The 25,709-nt window shown below is 65.0% G+C and overlaps 1 protein-coding gene across 1 annotated transcript in view; it reads left to right on the top strand.

Annotated features, from left to right (window-relative positions):
• HCN4 (hyperpolarization activated cyclic nucleotide gated potassium channel 4) overlaps nt 1-25,314 on the top strand; it is a 34,964-nt gene extending 9,650 nt beyond the window's left edge. The window contains exons 2-8 of the mRNA XM_062204882.1: nt 10,006-10,429; nt 17,726-17,887; nt 19,489-19,707; nt 22,307-22,453; nt 22,547-22,787; nt 23,412-23,576; nt 23,684-25,314. Coding sequence (XP_062060866.1) covers nt 10,006-10,429; nt 17,726-17,887; nt 19,489-19,707; nt 22,307-22,453; nt 22,547-22,787; nt 23,412-23,576; nt 23,684-25,059 — 2,734 coding nt within the window. The 3' untranslated portion in view covers nt 25,060-25,314. The remainder of the gene's footprint in view (nt 1-10,005; nt 10,430-17,725; nt 17,888-19,488; nt 19,708-22,306; nt 22,454-22,546; nt 22,788-23,411; nt 23,577-23,683) is intronic.
• Nucleotides 25,315-25,709: the final 395 nt, after the last annotated feature.

Below are 25,709 nucleotides of genomic sequence, written 5' to 3' on the forward strand. Positions count from 1 at the left end.
ACTCCCGTGCTACTCCACAACAATGTTCTATTTTGGTGCCGTTCTCCTGAGTGGCAAGACAGCAGGTTTCTGGGCGTCCCGTTGGAGCCGCCTTTGGGTTTTTGTAAACTGGGCTAAGCCATTCTCCAAATGCCCGTTGCCCTCCCCCCCAACTCTTCCCCAGATGGTGCCGGCGGCTGGGCAAAGCACCGAGAGGTTGCAGGGCAGGGTCCCCTCTCCTGGAACTCGCTTCCTCTCCAGTCTACACTGCTCCCCACGGTCCAAGAAGAGCCCTGGCTTCTCTGCCCGGTCATCAGCTCTCGCTGTTCGGACCCATGCCTTCCAGGACCGGGGGCCAGCGTCCCAGGGGAGCAGCTGCCCTCGGCTGGCCTCACCCCCAGTCTGTGTGTCTCTGTCCCAGTGGGGAACTGAGGGAGGCCAGAGAGAGGTAGGACTTGCTCAAGGTCATGCTGCGGGTTAGAGGCAGAGCCTGCCTGGCCGCCTTGGCTGTCTGGCTTGGGCCCCTCTCCCGAAGCCCCAGGCTCCTGCCTTCCTGGTATACTCAGGTCCCGCCTCCTCTTTGGGTCCTGGGGAGGCAGCAGCCCCACTGCTGCCCCTGTCCTCCATCCACACCCCCAGGCCTGGCAGATTTTTCCCTGCAGGTTGGACCTGACCCCTCGTGGGAGGCTGGGATGGAGCTCCTGGCTTCTGGCTTTGGCCTGGCCCAGGCCTGGCTGTTGTAGGCATTTGGGGGCGAGAACCAGCAGATGGGAGATCTCTCTGACACCTTCTCAGAAAAACCAACTGTGGTCCTCAAATGACTGACGAAGATCCTTGCAGGCAAATTAGGGAGCAGAATCCAGAAAACCCATCCCTGCACCCGGCACCAGGTGCCCTTGGGGTTGAGCCTCGACTGCTCTACCTGGGAGCCCTGTGATCATTAGTCAGAGGTCTGAGGTGCGTTAAAAATAGAGCCCTGGTGGCCAGGTGCGGGTGCGGAGAAGAGAGCTGTGGTCTCCTGCAGTGGGGAGACCCTGGGCCAGCAGCAGCAGGCTGGGCGAGGAGCAGGCAGGGGGAGGCGCGTTTCCCCTGCAGAGGCCTGAGCCTGGTGGCCCAGCCTGGCCCCCAGAAGGCGGCCTGCAGCAGCTGACCCAGCCCTGCGGGGCTGGGGGAGGAGGAGGCTAAACTGCAGGTGCCAGGGCCAAGACAGGGAGCGAGCTCCTCGGGGGGTGGGGGTGGCAGTGGTGAGGTGGGGGGAGGTGGGAGAGGCTAGCCGCTCTGCCTTCGAGGTGACACACAGGAAGTGGACAGGCAGCGGTGGCAGGTGGACTTGGTTGGTGCTATCACACAGCTCTTACGGTGCTGGGGGGGCGGGGCGGGGGAGAGGAAGGTGTTGCTGTGTTTGTACATCATGCGTGTTTGTCGTGGGCTCACATGCATGAGACTGAGCGGGGCTCCTGTGCCCACACACCTGTCCTCCCGGCCCCCTCCCCCCTGCACCCTCCCCCTCCTCGGAGCAGTCTTCTGTGGTTAGCTCTGGCCTCCCAGTGTTTAGGGGACCTTCACAGCGTGCAACATGGGTCAGTGCTTAAAGGTAGATTTATTTTTCTGATTTTCAAGGCAAGATTTTCCCTTTGTGGGGAATGTAGAAAAGTAGGATGGGGAAAGCAAAAAAAAAAAAAAAAATTCACCCCAGATCTCACCACTTAGCCATAATCAGTGTTAACCCTTCAGTGTGTTCTTTTTTTAAATTTTATGTTTGGTAGTATTGTTTTCTCGTGATAGCAGTCCTTAATCCATCCACCCAGCCATCCATCCCCCCACCTACCCACCCATCCCCCCACCCATCCATACCCCATCCACCCACCCACCCGTGCATCCCTCCATCTATCTCCCAACCCCATCCCTCATCCACCCCTCATCCACCCACCCTTCCATCCCCCCACCCATCCATCCCTCATCCCCACCCTTCCACCCACCCACCCACCCATCCATCCATCTATCTCCCAACCCCATCCCTCATCCACCCACCCTTCCATCCCTCATCCCCACCCTTCCACCCACCCACCCATCCATCCATCTATCTCCCAACCCCATCCCCCCACCCATCCATCCCTCATCCACCCACCCTTCCATCCCCCCACCCATCCATCCCTCATCCCCACCCTTCCACCCACCCACCCACCCATCCCTCATCTGTCTGCCTGCTCATCTGTCCATCTGCGCCCCCCCCCGCCTCCGTTTACCCAAGCACCCCCCACCCTTGCATTTAACAGGAGAATTGTGTTGCCCCTCCACCTCCAGCCAGGCTATGTGTTCTGGTCTTGGAGAAGGAAATAATTTCCGGCTGGAGGCACACGTCAGGGCTGGGAGAGGAGGCTCATCCTGGGTCTGCATGGCGGCGCATGGAGGGGCTTCTGGGAGAGATGTGCAGCTGCCTCCTCCCTTGTCCTTGGCCCCCTCTGCCAGGACCACCTGCTCAACCAAGTAGGGAGAAGGGGGAACCCTTATGACAAGGGGCCCCGCGGGGTCAGGCTGGTGACGGCAGTGGCCTCGCCGCCAGCACTGTTTCCGCTGTCAGACACCCGGCCCGTGTCTCCACCACCCTCGGCTCCGGCCCTCATCCGTGACGTCTCCACCATCATCTTCAGCACCACGGGGGCCGGGTGCTGTGGCTGTGCTGCTGGGGTTTGGATGCCATGACTTCTCCCCGATCATCCGAGGCCTGGGACCGCCCAGCGGGGAGGGGCCAGGGACCTCAGGGCTGCCCGAGGGCTGCTGCTGCTGGGCTCCCGCCTCTCGTACAGCTGCTCATTCATCCACTTCTGCCCCTTTGCGTATTTATCAGGCGCTGCCTTGGTTGGTCAGAGGCACCGTGCCAAGTTCAGAGAGTCCAGTGACCACAGCGAGACAAGTGCGATGTGGGGACAGCACCGTGAGGTGGGGGGAGGGAGGCCTGGGGGCCAGGCAGGGTTGGGGGGCAGCAGCTCAGCAAGCCCAGAGGCATGCTGGGTACTGGCAGTCGCCGTGTCTGGAGCAGTGTGTGCGAGGTGGGCATTGGGGAGGGTCAGGGAGAAGGAGGTCAGGGAGAAGGGTTTCAGTTGGGGTGAGGGGCAGGGTGGATGGGCTTCGGGCTTGTGGAAAGTGGTTTGGAGAGAACGGTGACCCCTCCCTGACCCCAAGGGATGTGAGGTCCTGGGTCAGCCAGCAGCCCAGTTGGATGCCATCGGAGTCGCCCACGGGACCTGACAGGACTCCAGTTTGTTGTAGAAAGCCCCAAAGCTGGTCGTGGACCTGGGGCAGTGTGGCAGGCAGGAGAAGTCTCCATTGCGCGCGGAGCAAGGAGCTGGCAGCTGTCGCTCCTTTCCCTGGCTGCTTGAGGGGTCAGGGGGCAGGAAAGGTCTCACAGGTTGAAGCTGGGGATGAGCGGTGTGTGGGGGCTCACGTGGGGTCCCTGGTTGGCCCGTGGTGCCTGTGGCCGCCCCGTGATTGGTCAGCCACGCTGTGTTCTTTCGAGACGTGTGGATGATGGGCTCCAGTGGGTCTGGTGGTGACGACTGCTTGCTCAGGGCCTGCGGTTCCTGGGGCTTGAAAATAACTTCTGGAACATCCAGAGGTCACCTCCAGGGGAAATCAGTGATCCCAGAGTCTGTGACCCGGGACCCTTGGGCTGCAGCCCCCTCTGCCTCGGTTTGGTGAGTTGATACAGCAAGAGCAGGGCAAGGGAGGGCAGCTGGGCGCAGCTGGGGGCCCAGAGAGCCCATGTGATGGAGCAGCGGGGCGGGGGGAAGGGGTCTCCCCAGGGCTCCAGGGTGAGCATTTGAACGCTGGCACTGCCACTGTCTGGGAGCAGAGGAAGCTGTTCCATCGTGGCTGGATGTGTCACGGCCGGGGTTGCCACGGGACACGGGGGCGTAGCCGTGTCATCGGCAGGTGGACGCACGCCTGGAGCTCAGGAGTCAGGTCTGGTTTCCAAGTGGGCAGAGCAGTCACGCAGCCCTGGGAGTGGTGAGTCACCCAGGAGACACACACAGGGGAGAAGAGAGGAGGCCCGAAGGAGGGACACGTGGAAAGGTCACGCGGGGCAGCGGAGCCCGTCGTGGGAAGGGAGAGGAGAGGCAGAGGGCACAGAGGAGGACGCCGGCCACGTCGGGAGGCTCGGAAGCCGTGCAGGAGACCCAGGGGCAGAGTGGCCCACGGTGTCCACGGTGGGGACAGCCCCGGCAGAGCCCCTTGGTTCCACAGCTGGGCGTGGACTGGTGTGGAGAGAAGGGCAGGGAGGGAGTGGGGTGGTGACAGCCCCAAGGAATGCTTCTAAGAGGACAAGAGACAAGACGCGGGGAGGGCGTGCTCAGGGCTTTAATGTTTTTTCAGCTTAGAGAGTTGGAAAGAGAGATGGGATGGGAGAGGGTCAGCAGGTGGGGGAGGAAGAGACCGGGGGAGGGGAGGGAGGGAGGGGCACCCCCAGGGCTCCTGCTGTCTGGAGAAGGAGGCGGAGCCCACCCTGGTCTCAGGGCTTTGTGGAAGGGGAGATCATTCCAAGTCCCCGGCGTGGAGAGGGCTTGGGGAGTCCACCAGGGACCTCCCGGAAGGACGGGTGGCAGAGGCCAGGGCCCGAGCGAGCACAGAGGCCACGATGAAGATGTTGGGGTCCCCGGAGCTCAGGAACTCGGGTGTTTGGCAGGGGACTTTGGGGCTGTGGGGGTTCCTGCCTCCGTGCGCACATGCATCGGGTGGGGGCAGGCATCTGGCCCAGGACGCCTGCACCCCCCTCCGAGGGCCTGGCTCTGCCCGATTCCAGCTTCCTGCTGGCGCACACCCCGGGAAGCAGCATGATGGTTCAGGTACTTGCGTGTCCCTGCCGCCCACGTGGGAGACCCGGGTGGAGTTGGGGAATGAACCAGCAGGTGGGCGTGCTATATCTGTTGGTTTCTCCCTTTGCCATGAAGTGTTGGCGCTGGCCCTGGCCCGGAGTGTGATTTGGGAAGTGGGGGTTGCCGCAGAGCTGGACCCTGGAGGTTGGGTCGGTGGGGGGGGAGGGGGGAGGGGTCCAAGGGAGGGTCTAAGAGGTGTGCACAGTGCAGGCTGTGGGGACGCTGAAGTTCAGGCAGAGCAAACTGAGCTAGAAAGAGAAGAGGCCGTGGCGTGGGAGCATGGCTCAGGCGGTGCCGGAGGCGGGACAGCTGGGGGTGGTGGCGCGGCCCAGGTGTGTGCTGGTGGAGTGGACGGCAGCCGAGTCACCGCAGTCACTCCCGGGAGCCTGGGTGTCGTCTGGGCTGGTGATACAGACTGGCAGGCTTGGGAGTGGCACGGAGGGTTGTGGGACAGGTGCAGACCCCAGCCAGGTCCCCAAGGGTGGCAGACGACGCTGGGAGGAGGGCTGGCAGGTGAAGGACTCCCCGAGGACCCTGGAGACAGGAAGTGGCTGCAGTGGGGTGGGGGAGGGCCTGGGGTTTTGAAGGCTGGGGAGCAGCACCCTCTTAGGACACAGCTAAGGCTCGCATGTGGGGCAGGTGCAGAGGTCAGGGGGTGGAAGAGAGTGCAGGGGAGGTGTGTGGGGGGTGCAGGGTTGGGGTGCACAGAAACACCACCAGCTGCACTTCGGCCTGACTAGGGTTGAAATTCTCAGTCAAAGGTATTTAGCAAAGTTCTCAACTTCTTATGCCTCGGGCTTCCTTCCTTGTCTCTAAAATGGGCACAGTCCTAGCATCCGCCACCTAGGGCTTCCGTGAGGGTTAAATAAACTCATCCGTGTGAGGCACTCAGACTCCCGGCGACGGACATGACTGCTGCCTTCCCGGGAAGCCAAGGGGAACCTCCGGGCTCCCACCTCTCTTTCAGAGACGAGGACTGCTGGATTCTCGGGCTCTGTGGTTTGTTGGGGGGCTGGGAGGGAGTTAGGGGGCACCTGATGGAAGGGGCCGGACGTGACCCCCACAGGAGCAACGGCGGGGACCAGGGTTGGCAAACCCGGTGGAGGAGGAGGGAGCTGAGCAGGGCTGCAAATGAGGGAAGGGTTGCCAAAGGTGTTGGTTCTCAGGGGGAGGAGCCGGCGGCCCTGGAGCTCCGGGAGGGTTTGAGTCCCGGGGTTGAAATGCTGACCACTCCACGGTGTTCGGGAGGACGCCACTGAGTCGTGTTTGGTCCTTAGGTGTGTGGACAGCGGCCCGCCAGGTAGCACGTTTTACAGGCAGGCGGGGTGCAGGCTGGGGGCTGGGAGCAGTGTCCTGAGTGAGAGCCGTGCACAGCGGGAGCAGGAGGAAGGCGTGCTGCTCCCCGGGGAGATGGCAAGGTGGCCACAGGCGGCCACCAGCACTGCGGGGACGGCAGGGTCAGGGGAAGGCCCTCTCCCTCCAGAGCGCCCAGCGTCCACACTGAGCTAGAACCAGGGCTCAGGCTGGGCCGAGGGGCTCAGAAGAGGCGGCTCCCAAGTTGTCTTGGAGGGTGGGGCAGAGTCAACAGCAAAATTGACATCTGGCTGCCGACAGGGGACACAGTGGGTCTGCAAGGAAGCGTACACAGTGGGTATACACCCTGTGTGTGTGAAAGTGGATGTGCAGGGAGGACAGAATGCGTGTGGAGATTCACATACTTGTGTGTTTTCATGTGTATGCACACGTGTGCGCGCGTGCCTGGGTGCTCGGACAGGCGTGTGTGTTGCGGACACGAGGAGGCTGAACGAGGCCACCCCGCCTGGGACCGCCGTCCCTGCTGCTCTGTTCCGTTGTCTTCCTCATCCTCTTCCATGTCTGGAGAGAGAGGGCCCGTGGTCTGGCTGTGGGGCCTTGGGGCTCCGGGTCCGGATGCCCGTCTCTTCCCTGTCCCGTGAAGCTGTGTCCTTCCTCCCAGACCGGGCCGTGAGCAGGTACAAGTGCCAGTGGACAGGGCCGTGTGGCCTTTTGCCGTCCTGCACTCCTCCTGCACAGGGGCCCTGCCCCTCCAGTGCCTGCTAAGGGGTGACCACCTGCCTGCGTGGATCTGCGGGTCCAGCTAAGAAGCACCATCCAGGCCTGGGATCCTGGGGCTGAGCCTGGGTGGGCGCTTCTTGCTGGCCAGGACCCCCTGTGGGCTTAGAGAGCCCCGGGGCAGGGGAGGGGCCCCTGACTTTGGAGAGGCAGAGGTGGTAATTCAGATGGTTGGCGACTCCAGTGTGTCTGGAGCCTCCATACCAGGGACAACACCACCACCAGGAAGCAACCTGGATTGGGGACTTGAGGGCCAGTGTGGTGCTAGGGGGAGCACCGGGCATCAGCTTGAAGCCTTGGAAATGCTACTTTGTGGGCCTTAGTTTTCCCTTCTGTGGGATGGGTGCAGGCGTGCCCGGCTGAGTGCTGAAGAGGTTGCTGCGTTCCCCGTCACAGGGGACTCGAAGGCACCTGCATCAGGGGAATGGGTCCCCGAGCCCCCTTTGAAGGCTCGCCTCTCTTGTTCCTGGGGTGGGGGGTGGGGCTGCACTGCTGAGCTAGGGCTACCATCCCCCCACTGTGGACCAACCCCAAGAGCCAGACTCGGCAGTCCCCAGCCCTCCCTGCCTGCCGAGCGGTGTTGGGCCAGCGCATCCCCCTGACCTCACTGCCATCACCTGCAGGGTCAGCGCCGGTGTGGCGGGAAATGCCGCACAAAGGAGGCGTTCAGAACGCCAGGTGTTTGGGGTCTGCAGGAGCAGAGGCCTTTCAGTCACCTGGGAACCGGCGTCCGGCGACAGGGCCCCCCGCAGCGGCGGAGCTGCTCGCTACCACAGGGAGACAGCTGAAGCAGCCCCCAGCAGACGGGGCTGGCCAGGCGCTGTCCATGGTGCTGAACACAGCTTGGCCTCTCAGCCGGGCTGTCGGAGACCACACCAGCATCTGGTAGGGTGGTGCTCACGGCCAGGGCGGCCCCCAAGCCCCCCCCCCCACCTCCTCCAAGGCACCTTCCAGCCTCACCCTTCTCGCCCCCCACCCCCATCCCCGGATCCCACCTGGGCTCCTGGGATGGTTTCTTACCATCTCGCCTTTGTATCCAAGCCTGGTCTTCTGATGGGATCATGTGTTCTGTGGTCAGGGCGTCTGCGCTGAGGAAAATTGGCTCTGCCCTCTGATTAGCTGGGGGCGTCGTGGCCCCCGCCTTCTGCCCTGGCTCTCCTGGGTCCGTGATCAGCTCCCCTCCCTCTCCTGCCCCACCAGTCACTTGGCCGTGGCTCTCCTCTGGGAGATCTGACCTTCCTCTCTCACCTCTGCCTGCAAATGCATGGCGCTGGGTGATTGATGTACTCATTTCCAACAGCTGGGCAGAGGCCAGAGCACTTGCAGCCAGCACTGCGTCTCCTCTGTAGTCGGGGCCGTGGGGACCCTCGCTGAGCCCGAGAGGAAGCTGGCGTTGAAGAAGGAAGGGGCTTGGAGCGAGTGATGGGGCGGGGGTCCAGCTGGCCCCAGAGCTTTGCCTCTGCTGTCCCTGAAGCACTCCGGGAGGCTCTGGGATGGCGAGGGGAGGGGGATGTGCCAGACCCCAAAGTGTCTGCAAAGTCTGAGTTGGACAATGAGCCAGAATGCACGGAAATGGGTGTGTTTGCCGCGTGTAATTTGGCTTTATGAAGATCACTAAATGTGAACATTCTCCTGTTAATTACCATCTTGAATTCGGCGAGCAAGGAGGGCCGTGCCGGAGGGCCTGCCCGAGTCAGCGCTGTCTGCCGCCTGCGCCCGCTTCAGGTGCCCGCGGCCCTGCGCCTAGGCCACGGTGTTTGGTTTTTCCGAGAGGCTAAATGGAAAGGAGTTGCTGCTGTGTGTGTGTGTGTGTATGGGGATCCCCAGCCATGGTGTCTGCGTGTGTGCAGCTGTCTCCTGGTGGTGAGCCTGCGGCAGGCTGGGACGTGCAGAGCTTGAGAGCAACCCAGGAAGCCTGCTGTGCGCTCGGTGGAGGGCTGGGGCCTCCCAGCTGGCATGGAGGTGTTGGGGCAGGGAAGGAGTCAGGATGAACTCTCGGCATCCATCTTAGGAAGCCTTGGCCCCCCCAGTCCCTGAAGGGGCCCTGTGGTGTGGGACGCCAGCCTTGGTCCCCTTCAGCGGGGCAGGCCCTGGGCCCAGTGGCACGGGCTGGCCCTGCCATCCCCTCTGCCCCATTCTGTGCCTGGCAGAGAACACCCTCGGGCAGTGACCTCTGCACCCTCCTGGGCCTGTCCAGGCTGGCCCTCAAGGGAACTCGTTCCCTCTGCCCGCTTCCCTCGCGCCGGCCTCCTGCGGTGCAGAGAAGCAAACACGGTGCAGGGCTGCGTCCTGAGGGAGGGCGGGCTGCTGCCTCTCTGACCTGAGGAAACAGCTCTGCACAGCAGAGCTCTGGTCCTGGGGGTGGCCCTGGGAGCTGGTGTGAGGCGGCCCCTGGGAATGATGGGCCACACCTGCTGGGTGGGTGCGGGGTCTGTGCCCACCCTGTGCTGTTTCCTTACATTGGGGGATCGCTGGCTGGGCCGTGTTGTTGCCGAGCCTCATGGTCTCGGCTCTGCAGGCACCTCTGACCTTCCTCAAGCAAGAAGCACTTGCAGGGGATTCGCGGCCTTAGGGGAAAGGACGCAGGTGGCCTGGGGCTGGTCTCCTCTTACTGCGCTGAGTGACCCCTGCCGTTAACACCCCCTGCCTCCGATGCCGTTCTTGCCCTGCACTGCCTCACTAGGGTGCAAACCTCTGGGGAGGGAGGTGGTCGGGGCCAGCCCGGCGCCCGTGTGGGCGAGGGCCAGGTCGGCATTGTAGGGCCACCACAGGGAGGGCAGTGTGAAGCCAGCACGGAGCTGAACCCCGGCTGTGTCTGCACCTCCCCAGCTCTCAGCTCCCTGGTCACTGGGACGGGGGCCTAGGAGCCTGTCTCAGGCCACAGCGGACCCTCGGGGAAGATGGGGCATCCCGGCCTGAGCCCGAGGTGGATGAGGCAGTCTCTCTCCTCCCTCTGGTTGGCACAGTCTGCTTTGTCTTGCAGCCTGATTCTCACTCGGCGGTGCCGCCACCCTGAGCCTCCCATTGGCCCTCCCTGTGACCCACACTCCCTCTGCTGCAGGTTCTACTGGGACCTGACCATGCTGCTGCTGATGGTGGGGAACCTGATCATCATCCCCGTGGGCATCACCTTCTTCAAGGACGAGAACACCACGCCCTGGATTGTGTTCAACGTGGTGTCCGACACGTTCTTCCTCATCGACCTGGTCCTCAACTTCCGCACGGGCATCGTGGTGGAGGACAACACGGACATCATCCTGGACCCACGGCGCATCAAGATGAAGTACCTGAAGAGCTGGTTCGTGGTGGACTTCGTGTCCTCCATCCCTGTGGACTACATCTTCCTCATCGTGGAGACACGCATCGACTCCGAGGTCTACAAGACGGCCCGCGCCCTGCGCATCGTGCGCTTCACCAAGATCCTCAGCCTGCTGCGCCTGCTCCGGCTCTCCCGGCTCATCCGCTACATCCATCAGTGGGAGGAGGTGAGCTGTCAGACCCAGCCCCTCAGGGAGACGGGCTGTTCCCTGCCCCCTACGGGCGACCTCAGAGAGTTGGACCTGGGCTTTGGGGTTGTCACAGGTACGCGTGCTCCGAGAGGACAAGCATTAGTAATTTCTCGGTCTCTTGTCATGTGTTAGATGTTGCACCAAGAGCCTCTCATGCAGTGCCGTGGGAGTCTGTAGCAACCACAGGGGTGCCACGTAGATATGCCTAGACACCTGTCTATCACAGGAGGCAACCGAGACACAGAAAGATCGATGCCAGGTCACAGGTGAACCTGGAGTGTGGAGCCAGCCACCTCCAGAGCCTTTCCTGTTAACTACTGCAGGGTTTTGTGGTTTGTTTTTTTAAATACAGATTTTTATTTATTTATTTGAAAGAGTCCAAGAAAGAGTGAGAGAGAGAGGGAGAGGATCTCCTATCCGCTGGTTCACTCCCCAGGTGTCTGCAATAGACAGGGCTGGGCCAGCCAGAAGCCAGGAGCTCCATCCGGGTCTCCCACATGGGTGGCAGGGGCCCATGCACCCGGGCCGTCCTCTGCTGCTTTTCCCAGGTCAGAGCAGGGAGCTGGATTGGAAGTGGAGCAGCCGGGACACCAACTGGCGCCCATAAAGCCACTGCGATGCCAGTGTGACCCATGTGGGGGAGGCGTCATGCTGGCATCACAGTTAGTAGCTTTACCCACTGCACCACAACGCTGGCCCCTGCTGCGGGGTTGTGCAGGGTGCAGACTCCTAGCCTGCTGAGGCCAGGCAGGGACATGGATGGGTGAGGGGCAGTAGGACGCATGTGGACCAGGGAGAACTGGGGATGTTTCTGTCCATACGGGGCAGCCCCTGCCGGGTGCCAGCCAGGTGCTGCCAGGCGGGAAGGAGCCCAGGGTTGCTGCATCTACAGATTTGTCACACGCACAGGAATCTCGATTTCGGTGGCAGCTGTCGTACGTTGGGTGTTTCTGGAGCAGACCCTGAGATAAGGATTTGCATGGGAGTGTGTTTTTGGGAGACGCATCCCCAGGAGGATCTAGAATGGGACGGGGAAGGGGTGCAGGGGGGACGTCCACCTGGGTCCCTCAGGGGTGACTGTGGCCCATCCCACTGGGGAGCTCCGGGGCAGCGCACGCCACACCTGGGCAGGGACAAGGAGTTGGCCTGCTCGCTCCCTTCCCTGTCAGGCTGTGGCTCGGGAGCAGTTCCCGCCCAGCTGGCCCTAGGCTGAAGCAGTCGGATGATGGACACAGGCTGTGGTTGAAAGGCCAGCAGGTGACCTGCCGGGTGCTCTGGTCTGTGCCCGCCTCTGACCCAAGTGACACAGTTTGTGGCAGTGGCCAGCAGGCCAGCGCAGGGCACCCAGGGTTGGGAGGTGCTCTTGGGATGGACCCCTGGCGTCCAGGATGCTGTGGCTGGGAGCATGTGCCAAGTGATGTTTCTGGTGCATGGTGGCTGTACCGCTGGTCTCCTGGCCCCCTGAGGTCCCCTGCACAACTGGACGGCAGCCTCACGTCCGCCCCCAGCAGCACCAAGGCTGACAGTCGGGGTACTGGCAGATGCAGGTCAGAGGCATCACGCGGGCACGTGCCCCAGAGAATGCCTGCACCCACGTGGCTGAGCCACGCTGCGGAGAAAATCTCTGGCTTGGAAATTCTGCCTTATTCCTGCTGTCAGGGCTGGGGACTTGCTCCAGGTCACACAGTAGACCTCTGGCAGGACGGGGGCAGAGCCAGTCGGCTCTCGGGGCTCCTGGCCGCGTGGGTGTCCCCTGCCTGGCAGGGCGAGAGTTAGGAAAGGTGAGTGCCCGTGAGTGCCCTGGCAGTGCCGCGGTGGCGGGGTGTGCCCTGGGCCCCAGCGGGCCGGGGCCATGCCAGTTGTGTCTGGGAAGCAGGCAGCGGGGAGTTGGGTGTGTGATGGGCTGTGTGTGGGATGTCTCCGTGCAGGGAGGGCCCGACAGGGGACAGCACCCAGGAGGGTGGCCGGGCTGCTCCGAGAGGCCCTGGAGGAAGGGTGCAGGCCCACTTCCTGGAACATCCTGGCAGGTCGTCTCCTGGCTTCCATCCCTGGTGGGCTCCCTGGGACCCCAGCCTCTGTGCCTGGTTCTTCTTCTTCTCAAGCTTCGGTTCCTGTGGGGTGGAGGTGGGGGCGGGGGAGGCGGTGACCCCACTCCTCTCTGGGGCCTGGGCCCTGCAGGCCGCGGTGCCTGCTGGGAGTTGACAGTGGCCATTGGCTGGGCAGGTGAGTCCGGGACCAGGCTAAGCTCTTGTGTGCCCACAGCGTGCATCCTGGGAACCCAGGTCCAGGGCTGCTGCCCCCACAGTCCCAGCCTCCCACCCGCTGGGCTCTAGCCAGGTCCGGTGAGGTGGCCTCTGGTCCTGGCCTTTCCTTGGCCCCGGGAGGCCTCTGGTCAGCCCTCTGAACTGGCTGCTGCTCCCGATCTCGTGGGCAGGAAGGGAGATCCCAGGAGGCCAGATGGACGGCGCCCCGCCCCGCTGCGTCGCCCTTATCTCTCCTCCCAGCTGCCAAGGAAACTGCCGTGAGCTGGTTCCCGCCAGGCTCACTGCCCAGCTGAGGGCTCCCATTGGACCCCTGGGATCGGCCGGGGCTGCCCATCTCCGTGTCCCGCACAGTCAGCCAGCTCACCCGGGCTCCTGCCGGCCATGGCTTGGCCTGGAGGCCGCAGCCGGGAGACCCTGACTGAGACCCGGGAGGGGAGTCCATGGCAGAGCAACCCTGCCCTCTCTCCTCCTGCGAGTTCCTTCCTTGGGCCCAGTGGTCCCCAGCGTCAGGCGTGCGCTGATGCTCTCTGTGGCCGCGGCTCCCAGGGCTCCAGGTCTGGGCAGGGGTGGCGGTAGCCGCTCCTGGGGACACTGCTGTGCCCAGGGCTGGGGGCGGCGGCTCCAGAGCTTGCCCGCTTCCCCTCTGCCCCGGCCCCGGGGGAGTTTCCTAAGTGTCGGGGCTCGTCATGGAGTGGTCCAAGGCAGGTGCAGGTGCAGGCAGCCATCTCGGGGGACGCGGCCTCCGCCTCCCTCCCTCCCTGCCAGGCGATCTAGGTCAGCCCTGTCCCTTCCTGGGAGGTGTGAGCTTGTTACAGGCACTGAGGCTATTGTTAGAAACGGTTGCTGGCCCCTTCAGATGTTCCCCTGCAGGGCCCGGGGCCACCCAACCCAGAGGCTTTTGTCCCCCACCTTCTCCCTCCCCCACCCCACTCCCATCCTGGACTGGCAGAAGGGAGGCTGGGGCGCCAGGGGCCCCCTCCCATCTCTCAGAATCTGGCTGGGATGACAGACAAGAGGGTCCACGGGTCAGGCCTGGCCCTCTCCCGCCAGCCCCAGGGGCTCCCACCCAGGCAGTGCCCAGGACGCACATGCCAGCCACTCTGGCGTGCCTGGGGTTGCCGTCCTGGGCGCGGACACTTGTTCCCGGGATGCAGGAGCGAGGAAGGACTCCGCCAGGCCTGGGAGGGAAAGCAGCCAGCGTGAGCTGAGGCCCTACTGTGTGCCGGCTGCAGGCGCGATGTCGCCTGATTCCCAGCCCTGGGAGCTGGCAGTGAGCGACCCACTCCACAGACAGGGAAGCCAAGGTCCAGGCAGAGGAGGCCCGTGCCTGGGGCTGCTCTGTGTGGCCCCACAGCTGAGAAGATGCAGGAGGCCTGGGCGTGGGCCCCCCAAATGCTAACATGAGCGGCAGGGTGCAGTGAGGCTCGCCATGGCCTGGAAGTGACGGCGCTCACCTCCACCCCACCCCATCGGTGCCAGCATCGTCAACCCGGGTTTTAATGGCAGCTGGAGAGCAAGGCAAGTGTTTGTTTCGTGCGGGGACCTGCAGCCCGGTGCACAGTGCAGGCACGGCCGTGTCCAGCCTTGGCCCCTGCAGCCTGGAGCTGGCACTGCTGGACACTGGCAGCAGGGCGGTGGCCTCAGAGCCTAGGGCGCCTCCCGGCCCGAATGGCAGTGCCCAGGACACGTTCTTCCCAGGGAGCTTTGGCCCGTCCATCCGTCCATCTGTCCACCCGTCTGCAGCAGCCGCCAGCTCCCTGGAGTCTGCATCAAGGGCTCTGGGTGGCTCCCTGGAGGAGGAGGCGGCTTCTGTGTTCCTGCCACCAAGGCACAGGCAGTCGCACCTCCGCTGTGCGCGCTGACAGGAGCCCCGCTGGCCACCAGCCCTGGCACCGGCACAGGCACCTCCGGCGTCTTGGTTATGCGCCTCTCATGACCTTGGACTCTCCTCACCACGGAGGTCATGATCCAGGCAGAGTCAGACCAAGGCTCGGTCTTGGGAGAAATTTCTTTGTAAAGAAAGCAACGCAGGTGCCGTGAGAAGAGGCCACGGCATCGCGTGGAGTTGATGTGCCCTCGGACCCGGAGCCTGTGGACGGGAGCGGTGGCCGCGGCCGCCCGAGGCTCCCGGAAGCCCCTCCGCGGCGTCCGTTCGTTCCTGTTGGGGGGGGTGCGTTCAGGCGGAGCCCCAGGTGCTGGCCTGCTGGGTGTGGGAGGACGCAGAAGGGGAGGCAGAGCAGTGCCCTGCTCAGAGCCGTGTGCCTGAGCCACACGGGGTGGGTCCTGGGGAGGGCGGCGGGGGACTCCACACCCAAGCGGCGTCAGAGCTGAGAGCGTTGAGCTTGGCTGGGGGCGGGGTCCCTCCCTTGCCGTGGGCTCCCTGCTGGCGGGGGCTGATTTCGAGCCTGGCCTTCCGGCAGGTGGACAGAGAATATTTTCGTGGCCTGGGTTTACCACATCACATCTGCACAGCCAGGGTCTGTGGAGCACGCGCTGTGGCCTGGTGCGGCACGCTGCCCCCAGTGCCCGGCGAGAGGCGTGGGTGTCCCAGCCACTCTCCCTCCTTGGGCAGGGGCTGTGTCCAGAGGCTGGGCCGAGAGCTTAGACTCTTTAACCAGAGTGCCACAGCCGGGGGATCCCCATGGTTTGGAGGCTGGAGGATGGGTTTGGGGAGCCCCTCCTCCTGACTGGCAGGCGTCTGTTCACGAGGGCCCATCACCTCCCAGGGCCTCTTCTCCAAATAGCCGTGTGGCCGCCCTGGGCTCTCAGGCTTCCCCAGTGGGTTTAGGGAGAGGCTCCTGGCAGCCCTGAGAGATAGCACGGCGTGTGGCTGGCTTCGGCTGGCGAAGGTGCCGGGGCCGGGGGAGATGAGGGCAGGTGCCATCGGTGGTCCCTGTCACTGGTCCGCTCCAATCCCCCGGGTGAGGAGCAGGTGGCCTCCTGGTCGGCCGGCACTCGGAGGGCTGGACACACGCCCAAGGTCACAGAGCTGCCACTCTCACCAGGTGCCGGGGAGCAGAGTGCTGTCCTCTGGCAGCTTGGCGTCTGGGGCCTGCTGGGGGCGAAGGTGGGGGTGGGGAGCCGGGAGCTTCCTGGCAGGGGCCCCAGGCCCCGAGGCACTGCCAGCAGGGTCGGTGGCCCTGAGGTACCGGTTTGCTCGCAGACGGAACTCCCCCGGGGTCTGAGCCCCGCGCTGCCTTCTGGGCCATGGCAGACACTGAGCCGGGGAGCTGCTCTGCGGACAGCCTGCAGCTGTCCTGCCTCCCTGGCTGTCAGAGGCGACCCCAGGGACGTCCCCCCTGGCCCTGGGCCAGCCACTCTGTGATTTGTTCACAGAATGGAAGGACTGAAAACCACCCTCCTCCTCCTCCGTGGGTTCTGGGCTCCGAATCGGGCGGACCTGGGCCAACCACTGGCTCTCCCGCTGTCCCTGGACCACCCTCCTCCTCCTCCGTGGGTTCTGGGCTCCGAATCGGGCGGACCTGGGCCAACCACTGGCTCTCCCGCTGTCCCTGGACCACCCTCCTCCTCCTCCGTGGGTTCTGGGCTCCGAATCGGGCGGACCTGGGCCAACCACTGGCTCTCCCGCTGTCCCTGGACCACCCTCCTCCTCCTCCGTGGGTTCTGGGCTCCGAATCGGGCGGACCTGGGCCAACCACTGGCTCTCCCGCTGTCCCTGGACCACCCTCCTCCTCCTCCGTGGGTTCTGGGCTCCGAATCGGGCGGACCTGGGCCAACCACTGGCTCTCCCGCTGTCCCTGGACCACCCTCCTCCTCCTCCGTGGGTTCTGGGCTCCGAATCGGGCGGACCTGGGCCAACCACTGGCTCTCCCGCTGTCCCTGGGATCCTGAGCCTGGGTGCACAGGGACTCACGGTCACAGTCATGGTCACGTCACAGAGGGTTCTGTGGTCTAAGCGAGAGGACGGCCCGCGTGCAGCAGGGTGTCGCTGTCCCTCCTGTGCGGGCTCTGGGGAAAGGGGATGAGCTCAGCTCCCAGGCTCCGTGGAAGGACCCCAGGGCTTCTCGGCTGCAACACGCAGGGTCACACCTTCACAGGGGCTCAGATGTGGGTGTGGCCGTGGTCCCCCGGGACCCAGACCCAGGCTAAAGCCACTTTTCAGGAGGGAGGACTAGGTCACGAATGTCGGGGTGTCCTGCTCCCGACTGCAGGGGCCTCGCTTTCCCCAGCTGAAGTGGGCTCACGGGGGAGGGGGCTCAGTGGCATTTGACAAGCCCATAATTTGCACTCCCCAGGAGGAATATTTAGAATAGCTTGGAGGGATCAGACTGCGCTGAGCGGCTGGGGGTCCCCCAGGGCTGCCCAGGCCGGAGGTAGACTCGCGCCTGGCTCTCCACCCCCTCCTGCCCTTTCTTCCCCGTCCCGAAGCTTTGGCAGAGCGAGGGGTGGCGGGCTAGGACAGCTGAGGTTGGAGACGGGCTGGGGGGTGTCTGCTGGGCGCTATTAAAGGAACAGCATGGCTGCCAACGTATCTTAACCAATCCTCAGGATGAATGATTCATAGCAACGTTACCAATTAATAATGGTTTGCAATTTCTTAAACACCTCTGCACCAGTACTAAGCGCTTTACGCGTGCAATCGAATCGTTTTGAAAAGGCAGCCCACTTGAGTTAAGAATTCTGATCACCCTTTTCCAAATGAGGAAACATGATCAGAGAAGTTCAGAGACTTTCTCGAGGTTGCACAGTGAGGAGCAGGCTGGGAGGGAGGTCATGAGCCCATGGGCTTGCACGGCTCCCTCTGCTGCAGTCCCGTGGGTCCTGTGACAGGCTTGGGGAAGCAGCGGGCAGACCTGTGCCCACTCCTGGGCTGCATGGGGCTGCAGGGCCTCCTCCCCGCCAGTCTGCATCCGCCTGGGCCCTGCAGCTACAGCCTCCCTCCTGCGGCCTGGCCCGATGACTTTGCTGGGCGTGCAGCTGGGGGCCCGCAGGCCGTCGCCCCTCCTGGCCACCCACCTCTGGGTCCGCGTCTCCGCCTGTGCCGCAGATCTTCCACATGACCTACGACCTGGCGAGCGCCGTGGTGCGCATCGTGAACCTCATCGGCATGATGCTGCTGCTGTGCCACTGGGACGGCTGCCTGCAGTTCCTGGTGCCCATGCTGCAGGACTTCCCCGACGACTGCTGGGTGTCCCTCAACCACATGGTGGTGAGTGGCCGCGGCGCGGAGGGGCACGCGGCTCCCAGCCCCAGCCGCTGCCAGCCAGGCTCCCCCGCCCCCACCTGCAGCTCTTGGCTGTAAGCTGTCACTCCCACCACCTGACAGCCTGCACAGCAGCTGGGTGCCCCTGGTGTCCCCCCACCCCCCGACACGCACCGAGGAGATGAAGATCCACACTGAGCCTGGGTCGTACAATGCTGGGCTGGCAGCTGCCATGTCCCCGGGAGCCCGTCAGAGGCGGCCAGCCCGCCGGGGCACCGTGAGCGGCCGCGTCAGGGCCAGCCACAGCACCCCGCTCACGGTGGAGTCCTGAGTGGGAAGGGAGGGGCGGGCAGGAGGGTGGGCTCAGGGCCGGAGAGCCATGGGGCAGAGCGTCCCCCACCTGCTCGGGACAGGGTGGGCTCAGCATCTCCGGACTTGTGGGCCCCGATTGGGCTCCAGCCAACCCCTGCCTCTCTTCAGCCAGTTTGGTTTGGTCTGAGGCAAAGCCCCAGGGCCCCAGGGCCCCAGGGCCCCAGGGCCCCAGGGCCCCAGGAAGGAAAAATCCACTTCGAGGGAGGTGAAAAAGACCTTGAGGCGGCTCTGAGCATCAGGCAGACCCTGATGTGCAGCCTGGAGAAGGCCGCCCGCATCGCCTCTGCCCCACCCCAAGGCGGAGCCCTGCTCGGCTGGAGGCAGCCAGGGGCTCCCCTTTTTCCCCAGGCCCCTTCCACCCCTGGGGATCAGCCCCACAGACCGCACCCTAGGCAGGACTGAGCCACCAGAGCCCAGGGACTGGCTCAGCTCCGGCCAGCATGGTCTCCGGCCCGGTGACCTTGAACGGGGCACGTGCCTGGCAGGCTCCCATGCCTTTCTGAGGGTGCTGCTGGGAGCATCCTGGTGCCCGCTGAGTGCTGGGGCCCTGGGCGGGGCTCCAGGGAGGGAGACGCTGGGGGGGTCGTGCTCACCTGGCGCCCCCGCGTTTGGGGCAGAATCCAAGAGAGGGCTCTTCTGACCCTGGTGTTTCTTCACTGAGACCAGCCTGGGGGGCTCACTCTCCACCTGCTGCCCTGTGCCACGCACTCCAGAGTCCACCTGCGGGGTGGGGCGGGGCTGGAACCAGAGGCTGCAGCCCTGGCTGGGTGGGCTTGGGGGGTTCATGGGGGAGCCCCGTTGGCGGCTTCAGCACCGCTCACCCAAACGAGGGCAGCATTTTCAGCTCAGTTCTGCCGGAGCTCGTCCCCCCGGGGGACGCACTGCTGGGCTCATGACTGAGGTCAGTGGGAAATGGGCTCCGCCTGGCAGCTGTTTAGGGTGTGGGGGACCCAGCGCCTCAGCCTGGGCCCAGCTGCTAGGCTCCAGGCTGCAAGGGGTCAGAGCTGGGCTGGGCCGGCTCCCAGCCCTTCGCTGGGGCTTCCTGGTCCCTGCACCCCACTGCAAGATGGGGGCCTAAATGGAGATCCTTTGTGCCCGGGGATGCCCGTGCAGGCCTCGCCGCCTCACAGCAAGGCCGGGGAGCCTCAGGGAAGTGTTAGGGTGGAAAGGGAGGTGTGGGGCCCTCCGCAGGGCTTCCCCTGTCATCGGTGGCCCACCTGTGCGTCTGCCCGCAGAACAACTCCTGGGGGAAGCAGTACTCCTACGCACTCTTCAAGGCCATGAGCCACATGCTGTGCATCGGCTACGGGCGGCAGGCGCCCATGGGCATGTCTGACGTGTGGCTCACCATGCTTAGCATGATCGTGGGTGCCACCTGCTACGCCATGTTCATCGGCCACGCCACTGCGCTCATCCAGTCCCTGGACTCCTCCCGGCGCCAGTACCAGGAGAAGGTATGTTGCGCAGAGCCGTGGTCCACTGGCTTTCTCTGGGCGGGGAGGGGGGACCTGCTCCAGGGGGTCCAGGGTGCGAGGGGTCTCAGTAGGGGAGCTGAGAACAGCTCGCCCCACCTGACGCCCATCATCGTCTTTCCCTCCGGTGTGCGGCCTGACTCTCCCTGTGCCTTCCACAGGGCCAGGTCCGGCCTGTCCTCTTTGGCGACAGCCCCTCCGCCTTGGTTTTCCTCTTAGCCCCCGGCCATCCTCGCTGTGCTGTGCCAGCCTCTCATGCCAGCCCTGACACTCGGGTCCTTGGTGGCAGGCGGGGGCCTGAGCTCTCCCGAGCTGTCTCGCGTGTCCTCCGGGTGTTTCTGTATTGCCACCCCAGCCCCCCAGCCCCCCAGCCCCGTGCCTGTCTCTGCAGCAGGGCCCTAGCTAGAGCCGGGCATCTCCACATGTTGCCATTTGATGCCTCCCTGGACACGGCAGCCTTGTGGCATTGGTCTGTGGGCACCTTGTTCTCTGCCCTGGCTCCAAACCGTCTCATCAGTGGCCACCCCTGCCATTATTGCCCGCGTCCGAATGGCAGCTCCCTCTGCAGCCTGGCCGGCTTCTCGCCCTCCCCGGTCATGGCACGGCTTCCACCGGGAGCCCAGACGCCATCTCTGCCATTGCTGTGCGCCAGGTGCACAGCGGGAGGGTGACACTGAAAGACGAAGCGGCCAGCATTGCCTCTTCAGAGGCTTCACCTGGCACCTGCACGTGGACGGACTCCCTGGCGTGTCTCCGCCTGCCCCGCCTCGTGCCCCAGCTGTGGCTCGGGCCCCGGCCCCGGCCCCTTGTTCCAGGCTGCCTGTTCCCCCGGCCTTGGGCTCTCCCCGGAGCTCTGCTCCTCTTTCTGCCTGGCACCGTCTTCAGCCTGCCCGAACCTCACCTCCTGGCTGAGGCTCTGTGACTCAGCTGCCCGCTCCCAGCCGACCGGCCCCTGGCTCCCCCTGCTTCTCCCGCGCCGCGCACGCCTGTGACAGCTGGCTTACTCACATGCAGCCGTCGGCGCCGGCAGGTCAGGAGCAGGAGCGTCCCCCAGTGTTGACGCACTGCCTGCCTGACCCACGGCTGCCTCTCCGGTGTGGGTGGAGGTGCAGGCAGAGCCACGTGGGGGGAGGAGGGCTCACTTGGAGGAGGAAAGGATTTCTGGGCCAGTGATGACCGAGCGCAGCCAGGAATGAGCCTGTGTAGGATGCAGGGAGTGGGCTGGAAGGAGTGGGGAAGGGGAGGGGTGGGAAGGTCAGGGCTTAGCCCAGGCCAAAGTTAGGGTCAGCCATGGCCAGCCTCAGGGCTCAGCCTGGAACCAGGGCTCAGTGTGTGAGACAGGATCAGGGCTCAGCATGTAACCAGGGCCAGGGCCCAGTGTGTGAGACCAGGATCAGGGCTCAGCATGTAACCAGGGCCAGGGCCCAGTGTGTGAGACCAGGATCAGGGCTCAGCATGTAACCAGGGCCAGGGCTCAGTGTGTGAGACAGGATCAGGGCTCAGCATGTAACCAGGACCAGGGCTCGGTATGTGAGACCAGGATCAGGGCTCAGCATGTAACCAGGGCCAGGGCCCAGTGTGTGAGACCAGGATCAGGGCTCAGCATGTAACCAGGGCCAGGGCCCAGTGTGTGAGACAGGATCAGGGCTCAGCATGTAACCAGGGCCAGGGCCCAGTGTGTGAGACAGGATCAGGGCTCAGCATGTAACCAGGGCCAGGGCCCAGTATGTGAGACCAGGATCAGGGCTCAGTATGTGAGACCAGGATCAGGGCTCAGCATGTAACCAGGGCCAGGGCCCAGTGTGTGAGACAGGATCAGGGCTCAGCTGCTTGTGACCCCTCCTCGTTTTGGCCTTTGGCTGGTAGCTCGCTCAGTCTCCCTCCAAGTCTCCTCCATGTCTGGCTTAAAGAGGCTGCCCTGTTTCCCCGTCGACGGGGGCGTAGGGACCCCCTTACTTGCACGTGGGACAGAGCTGGGTCACTGCCTCATCTTCGCCTCCCCTCCCCAGGCTTGCTCCTGGGGATCCTCAGGTGCCAGTCCAGGGACAGTTGGGGTTAGGGTGACTTCTAGACGAATCTCTGGTGCCCAAGCCTCCGCTGGGAGGTGCTGGCTCCAGCCTGCTTCTTCCCTGGGCTGGGTTTGCCCTCAGCGACAGGGTCTCCACTGAGGCCAGGGCTGGGGGACAAACATGGGAGGAGTCAGGCAGCCCCCAGCCCCCTGAGCCGTTGCAGCCCAGTCCTGCAGCCTGGGGAGACCATGCCTCCCCTCCAAAGCCTGTGAGGCCACCCCATCCCCCTAGCCCCCTCCGAGGGTCTAGAGAGACTGGAGTGGCCTCCTGGGTGGCTCGTGTGTGTGTGTGTGTGTGTGTGTAACTGGACAGCCCCCATTGCCCCACCATCTCCGTAGCCTTGGGCCCTGTGAGGGTGGCTGGAGTCAGGCACAGGGCGATGTCACCATACCTCGCACACCAAGGGCCTCAACTCTCAAGGGACCACGTTCGGCCAGGAAAGGCCACGGCGCCTGCGCCCCGAGGGGTGGCCGGCTGCCGGAAGTGACCGCGCGCCCTCTCCCCGGCCCCAGTACAAGCAGGTGGAGCAGTACATGTCCTTCCACAAGCTCCCGCCCGACACCCGCCAGCGCATCCATGACTACTATGAGCACCGGTACCAGGGCAAGATGTTCGACGAGGAGAGCATCCTGGGCGAGCTGAGCGAGCCCCTGCGCGAGGTGTGCTGGGGGGCGGCGGCCGGGGCGGCGGGGCGGCGGGGTGGTGGGCCGGCACTCCCTCACCTCCTCCTCCTCCTCCTGCCCTGGGAGCAGGAGATCATCAACTTCAACTGCCGCAAGCTGGTGGCCTCCATGCCGCTGTTCGCCAACGCCGACCCCAACTTCGTGACGTCCATGCTGACCAAGCTGCGCTTCGAGGTCTTCCAGCCCGGGGACTACATCATCCGCGAGGGCACCATCGGCAAGAAGATGTACTTCATCCAGCACGGCGTGGTCAGCGTGCTCACCAAGGGCAACAAGGAGACCAAGCTGGCCGACGGCTCCTACTTCGGAGGTGAGGGGAGCTGGGGGGCCCGGGGGCAGGGGGGTCACTGCCGGGGGGTGGGCAGGGAGGACAGAGGCACGGGCTGCTGTCACCAACCCCGTTCCACCTCGTGCCATCTCACGTGGGGGAGGGGGAGCAGGCCAAGCCTCCTGGCCTTTATTTATTTCCCTGAAAGGTAGAGTTGGTTCATGCCTTGAATGCCCTCAACAGCTGGGGAGGGGGGGCCACGTTGAAGCCAGGAAGCCAGGACTCGATCCCGGTCTCCCATCTGGGTGGCAGGGACCAACGCACCTGCGCCATCACCTGCCACCTTCCCCGGGCGCATTAGGAGGAAACTGGGACTTGAACCCAAGCACTCCAATATGGGATGTACGACACCTCCTCCCTTTTTTTTCCCCCAAGGGCAACTCATGGCATTCATGAGGGCCCCTGATTGCCACGGCCAGGGGCTTAGGGAGTTAATGTCATGTATGACAGGGCAGAGAGCGCGCCTCAGAGCATCCTTTTGCTGTGGGAGGGGGTGGTATCCAGTGTGGTCAGGGCCTGGCAGGTGGGGGCCTTGAGAGCCCACCCTGCCCGAGTGCAGGGCGTGGGGCCCGCGGTCAGGCAGTGCCCACCTCCCGTCCCTGGCAGAGATCTGCCTGCTGACCCGGGGCCGGCGCACGGCCAGCGTGCGGGCCGACACCTACTGCCGCCTCTACTCTCTGAGCGTGGACAACTTCAACGAGGTGCTGGAGGAGTACCCCATGATGCGGCGCGCCTTCGAGACCGTGGCGCTGGACCGGCTGGACCGCATCGGTGAGGGCGCGCGGGTGGGGGTGGGGGTGGGCCGCGGGCACGGGCGCTCGCCCTCCCCTCCAGCCTCCCGGCTCGGCCCGAGCACCTGCTCTGTCTGCTCTGTCCAGGCAAGAAGAACTCGATCCTCCTGCACAAGGTGCAGCACGACCTGAGCTCGGGGGTCTCCAACTACCAGGAGAACGCCATCGTGCAGCGCATCGTGCAGCACGACCGGGAGATGGCGCACTGCGCCCGCCGCGCCCAGGCCACCACGCCCGTGGCGCCGGCCATCTGGACCCCGCTGATCCAGGCGCCACTGCAGGCAGCTGCCGCCACCACGTCGGTGGCCATCGCGCTCACCCACCACCCTCGCCTGCCCGCGGCCATCTTCCGCCCGCCGCCCGGGCCCACCCTCGGCTCGCTGGGCGCCGGGCAGACGCCGAGGCACCTGCGGCGCCTGCAGTCGCTGGCGCCGTCGGCGCCCAGCCCGGCCTCTCCGGCCAGCAGCCCGTCGCAGCCGGACACGCCGTCCTCCGCCTCCCTGCACGTCCAGCCGCTGCCCGGCTGCTCCACGCCCGCCGGGCTCGGCTCCCTCCTGCCCACGGCCGGCTCGCCCCCGGCCCCCACGCCCCCCACCACCGCTGGCGCCGCCGGCTTCAGCCACTTCCACCGGGCGCTGGGCGGCTCCCTGTCCTCGTCCGACTCGCCCCTGCTCACCCCGATGCAGCCCGCTGCCCGCTCCCCGCAGCAGCCGCCCCCGCCGCCCGGGGCCCCGGCGGGCCTGGGCCTGCTGGAGCACTTCTTGCCGCCTCCGGCCCGCTCCCCGACGTCCAGCCCCGGGCAGCTGGGCCAGCCCCCCGGGGAGCTGCCCCCGGGCCTGGGCTCCGGGCCTCCGGGCACGCCAGAGACGCCCCCGCGGCAGCCTGAGCGGCTGCCCTTCGCGGCGGGGGCCTCGGCGGCGGCTTCCCCGGTGGCCTTCAGCCCCCGAGGCGGCCCCAGCCCCCCCGGCCACAGCCCGGGCCCCCCCAGAACTTTCCCCAGCGCGCCGCCCCGGGCCTCGGGCTCGCACGGGTCCCTGCTGCTGCCCCCCGCGTCCAGCCCGCCGCCGCCGCCGCCGCCCGCCCCGCAGCGCCGCGCCACGCCGCCGCTGGCCCCCGGCCGCCTCTCGCAGGACCTCAAGCTCATCTCGGCCTCGCAGCCGGCGCTGCCCCAGGACGGGGCGCAGACTCTCCGCAGAGCCTCCCCGCACTCGTCCTCGGGGGAGTCGGTGGCCGCCCTGCCGCCCTTCCCCAGGGCCCCCGCGAGGCCCCCCGGCGCCGGCCCCGGCCAGCACGTCACCCTCACTCTGCCTCGGAAGGCATCCTCAGGTTCTCTGCCGCCCCCTCTTTCTTTGTTCGGGCCCCGAGCCGCCTCTGCTGGGGGGCCCCCGCTGACTGCTGCGCCCCAGAGGGAACCAGGGGCCGGGGCTGAGCCAGTGCGCTCCAAACTGCCGTCCAACCTCTGAGCCAGGCCTCCCTCGCTGTCCTGTCTTCTTGTTTCTCCCTGCCTTCAGGTTTGACTGTGATTAGGAGATACACCAATACCAATAACCGTTACCATTGACACACACACACACCCCAGAAAACCCAAGTCAGCAGAAATAACCAGGTATACCTAGAGCTATAGATTTTTGGTCACTCGCTTTTATAGACTATTTTAATACTCGGCACTAGGGGCAGGGGAGCAGGCAGGGCCCAAACACAAGAGGCAGAGGAAGGCAGCTGGGGTCCCCGGGGTGGGGCGGGGTGGCCGGGTTTGGGGGTGCAGGAGCAGACCTGCCATTGTATCCGTTTTAGGGCAGCAGCAGTCCCCTAGCTGTGGCCTTGCAGCCCCACTCCGCCAGGGGTCATTTCCTGTCCCCAGCCCCGGTGTGGTCCTGGGGAGCCTCAGACCCCCAGGACAAGAAGGGGCCGGGGCCTGAGGGCCTGGTGTTTTTCTACTGCAATTGTAGCGAGATATGTATATGACTATGTATACGTACATGTATGTAAGATGTGTATATGTATAGCTATGTAGCGCTCTGCAGAGCCATGTAGATAGCAACTCACACGTGCACACACGTGTGTGCGATCTAGCCGTCAACCCTATGTCGCCACCCCACCCCACCCTCGCCTG

Source organism: Lepus europaeus, chromosome 11 (assembly GCF_033115175.1).
Source record: "Lepus europaeus isolate LE1 chromosome 11, mLepTim1.pri, whole genome shotgun sequence".
Classification (NCBI taxonomy): Eukaryota; Metazoa; Chordata; class Mammalia; order Lagomorpha; family Leporidae; genus Lepus; species Lepus europaeus.